The following is a 4,368-nucleotide window of genomic DNA, read 5'->3' on the forward strand; positions in this document are numbered from 1 at the left end:
TGTTAAATAACCTACTCTGCTTAATTGATCTCAGATTTCTTGTTTTGACTATTTCTCCATGCTTATCTCCACAGCTGTCCTCACTCGGCCAAAAGTAAAAACAAGAAAATATATGAAAATTTTTATTTTCTTCAATTCCATTTCTCCTAAATACTCAAGACCTCCCAAATCATACTGTAGAATCTTACCTCTAGGTTCTCTCTCTGATATTCCATGTATTTTATCATGTGTACTGTACTTACATTGTTTGTTTACCTAATTATCTTTACACTCTCAACAAATAAAGATTAACAGTCTTACTCAGCACTGCTGTGATGTCTAGTGTTTGTACCAGGGTTTTCCAACTTGTCCTTTGTTTCATCTTATTCTAGATCAGAACAGGGTGTTTTAGCAGAGACTTCAGGATTATTATTTTAAAAGTCTACATATAGCCCCATTAGTCTTTTCCCCTTGGGCCATTTTGGAGCTGAACTCCTCAACCAAGCAGGATCAAGGGATTAGGCTAATAATGTATGAAAGACACAGCCATGCCTGTTCTCTCAGCCTCAGTCTATTGCTGTACACCTGCCTGCTGCTGGCTGGCTGGCCACATAGACATGGTGATCCTGTGGAGAGACAAGAGAACGCCACCATCCACCTGAGCGGTCTCTGGGACACCACTCACTTCACCTGTCTTTAATCAGAACAACACTGGGCTCTTCAGACGTGTGTGTGTGTGTGTGTGTGTGGTTGAAATGAGACCGTTGTGAAAGTTTGGATCTTAGCCTAGTGGCACTCAGATGACAAGGGTGCTGATGGAGAACACCATTATATCCCTTCCTAATGTAACTGTCTACAGTGTGTCAGCCAAGGAGGAGACTGCCATTGTTGATACTAGGTAATTATTCTGTTTACCTTGTAAAACTGCTATAGAGCTACACTGTTGATAATATAGAAAAGACAACTTTCACAAAATAAATACATGGTGAATCTTGAGTGTACTTGTATTCTGATCGCATTGCGAGTTGTCTTCATGGATACGGTTTAATTGGGATGTATTTCATTTCCATTTCCAGGGTGGCTCTCCTGGCTAGGTAATAGAGTGATGATTTGTTATTGAAGTGTCTCGCTTTAAGGAAAACACAGGGCCACTGACACGGCCCGCTACCAAAGCCTATGGCCTCTCCTCTGTGGCCAACATGAGTTAAACATGTTAACCCTCGCAATGCTGCTGTCCAAGACTATCCCTAGCCATGTCCTCAGAGCATGCGCAGACCAGCTGGCTGGTGTGTTTATGGACATATTCAATCTCTCCCTATCCAAGTCTGCTGTACCCACTTGTTTCATGTTGTCCACCGTTGTTCCTGTACCCAAGAAAGTGAAGGTAACTGAGCTAAATGACTCGCCCTGTAGCACTTCTGTCATCATGAAGTGCTTTGAGAGATCATGAAGTGCTTTTGAGAGACGACGCAATCGCAATCACACTGCCCTATCCCATCTGGACAAGAGGAATACCTATGTAAGAATGCTGTTCATTGTCTACAGCTCAGCATTTAACACCATAATACCCTCCAAACTCGTCATTAAGTTCGAGACCCTGGGTCTCGACCTCGCCCTATGCAACTGGGTCCTGCACTTTCTGACTGGCTGCCCCCAGGTGGTGAAGGTAGGAAACAACATCTCCGCCCCACTGATCCTCAACACTGGGGCCCACAAGGGTGTGTTCTCAGCCCTCTTCTGTACTCCCTGTTCACCCACGACTGCGTCGCCATGCACGCCTCCAACTCAATCATCAAGTTTGCAGGCGACACTACAGTGGTAGGCTTGATTACAAACAATGACGAGGCGGCCTACAGGGAGGAGGTGAGGGCCCTCGGAGTGTGGTGTCAGGAAAATAACCTCTCACTCAATGTCAACAAAACAAAGGAGATGATCGTGGACTTCAGGAAACAGCAGAGGGAGCAGCCCCCTATCCACATCGATGGGACATTAGTGGAGAAGGTGGAAAGTTTTAAGTTCCTCGGCGTACACATCAACGACAAACTGAAATGGTCCACCCACACAGACAGTGTGGTGAAGAAGGCGCAACAGCGCCTCTTCAACCTCAGGAGGCTGAAGAAATTTGTCTTGTCACCTATAACACTCACAAACTTTTACAGATGCAGACTCGAGAACATCTTATCGGGCTGTGTCACCACCTGGTACGACAACTGCACCGCCCTCAATCGAAAGGCTTTCCAGAGGGTGGTGCGGTCTGCACAACACATCACCGGGGGCAAACTACCTGCCCTCCAGGACACCTACAGCACCCGATGTCACAGGAATGCCAAAAAGATAATTAAGGACAACAACCACCCGAGCCACTGCCTGTTCACCCCGGTCAGTACAGGTGCATCAAAGCAGGAAACGAGAGACTGAAAAACAGCTTCTATCTCAAGGCCATCAGGCTGTTAAACAGCCATCACTAACATAGAGAGGCTGCTGCAACATACTGACTCAAATCTCTAGCCACTTTAATAAATGGACTTTATAATGGTATCACTAGTCACTTTAAATAACGCCACTTTAATAATATTTACATATCCTACATTACTCATCTCATATGTACAGTATATACTGTTCTATACCATCTACTGCATCTTGCCAATGCCGTTCGGCCATCGCTCATCCATATATTTATATGTACATATTCTTATTCATCCCTTACATTTGTGTGTATTAGGCAGTTGTGAATTTGTTAGATATTACTGCATTGTCGGAACTAGAAGCACAAGCATTTCGCTACACTCGCATTAACATCTGCTAACCATGTGTATGTGACCAATACAATTAGATTAGATGTTTCAGATGACCTATATGGCCCTCTGATGTTTCTAATGCTAGTTATAGTTGCAGTGTTTTAATAGTGGTTTTGTGTATTACTAGACAGAAGTTGATATGCTGACCCTCTTGTTAGGAGACAGGGTTGTGGTTAATTCCACAAATTCAATTCCTGTAAATTCCATTGAATTAAATTCTAATTCCAGGTCAGTCTTTGAATTCTGAGAATTCAATTCCTCTCAATTCCAATGTTCAGTAAATTACAATAATTCAATTCCCAATCAATATTATCCCAACCCAACAATTCCATAAATGTAAATGAAATTCCTTCAGGCTGATAATGTCACTGTTCAGACAAACTAGCTGTACTGGAAATGTAGAATACAGGTAGAAATTATTTAAAACAAATCCTGCAGTCAATTTTTTATAAGTGTATTAATTCCATCAACTGTGAAATTTACAATTTCAATTCCAATTTAGTTCCAGTTCAAACAGACGGAACTAAATGTAATTGAACCAAACCCTGTTAGTAGTTGTTCTAAAACCTTGAACGAGGTTCAAGATCACTTCATAGATTGACAAGGAACCCAGATCTTATCAAGGAGTTCATCTGTGAATATGAAAACAAAACTACATTCTAGCTCCACATATTATCAAATCAATGCCTCAGTAGACTACTGTTACCGTCTCTATCCAGGACTCTCAGCATTCTACTTGACAGACAATTGAATAAACGACAGAAAGAAAAACATCACATTCCACCAGAGAAGAATGTGTTTTTATCCTGCAGTAGTCCGTCTACCTGGCTTGTAGAGTCTGGTTAGTGGGTGATGACAACCCGGTTTGGAAGGATTCCTCCCTCCACTGGCTGGCAGAGAGTTGCAGGCACTTCATCCTAATGTAAAAGTGTGTGGATGTAGGTGTACGTGCCTGTCTGCGCGGTGGATGGCTTCCCGATCCTGCTCTTTGTGCTCATAAGCATCAACACACTGACAGTGTATCAGTGTCATTCGTTACAACAAGGGATGCCAGCCTAGCCATGGTATGTGGTCTATGCTGTGACCCTGCCAAGGTTGCGGGCCAGGGGGTGTGGTCCAGGTTCTCATGGCAGTGCACCCTGGGTCAATGTCAGCCACTCTAAACCCCATTATCTGCTGCTCCTGGTCAAGGCTGTTCAGTGCTCCCGGACTGCCGGTGGGCAGGTTGGCTTGATGGCACAGATCAGATTGGACTATTATTATTAGAGAGAATCAGATTATTATCTCAGTTATCTCAGAGTAGTCATTGTTTTTTGTGAAATCAGGATAGCTGCAGGATTGGGTACATACTACACACTGGTTCATGCTGTTGGATTCAAAGTACTAAGCCAATTTGGGTCGACTGATGGCCTGCTCTTTTAGCTATACACTGCTTTGATTTCATTTACATTTTAGTCCAATGCAGAGTTATATCTTCTCATCTTCAAGGTAGGTATTGGTTAGGTCAGTGTTTGTGGCTATTCATGTGTAGTGTGTATTATACCAACTCCTCTCCTAGGTGTCTGATCCTGTGTTCAGCCTTCCTGATGTT

General features: G+C 43.3%; 1 protein-coding gene across 2 annotated transcripts in view; it reads left to right on the top strand.

Moving 5' to 3' along the window:
* The window catches only part of LOC110505767 (sec1 family domain-containing protein 1), a 15,811-nt gene extending 15,508 nt beyond the window's left edge, over positions 1-303 (top strand). For both annotated transcript variants that reach the window (XR_016491559.1, XM_021585197.3), the window contains exon 24: positions 75-303. Coding sequence is in view for 1 of the 2 variants with exons in the window: in XM_021585197.3 (XP_021440872.1) it covers positions 75-98 (24 nt within the window). In the remaining variant the exon portion in view is untranslated. The remainder of the gene's footprint in view (positions 1-74) is intronic.
* The last annotated feature ends 4,065 nt before the right edge of the window (positions 304-4,368 follow it).

Source organism: Oncorhynchus mykiss, chromosome 25 (assembly GCF_057628025.1).
Source record: "Oncorhynchus mykiss isolate SJ-2025 chromosome 25, ASM5762802v1, whole genome shotgun sequence".
Lineage (NCBI taxonomy): Eukaryota > Metazoa > Chordata > Actinopteri > Salmoniformes > Salmonidae > Oncorhynchus > Oncorhynchus mykiss.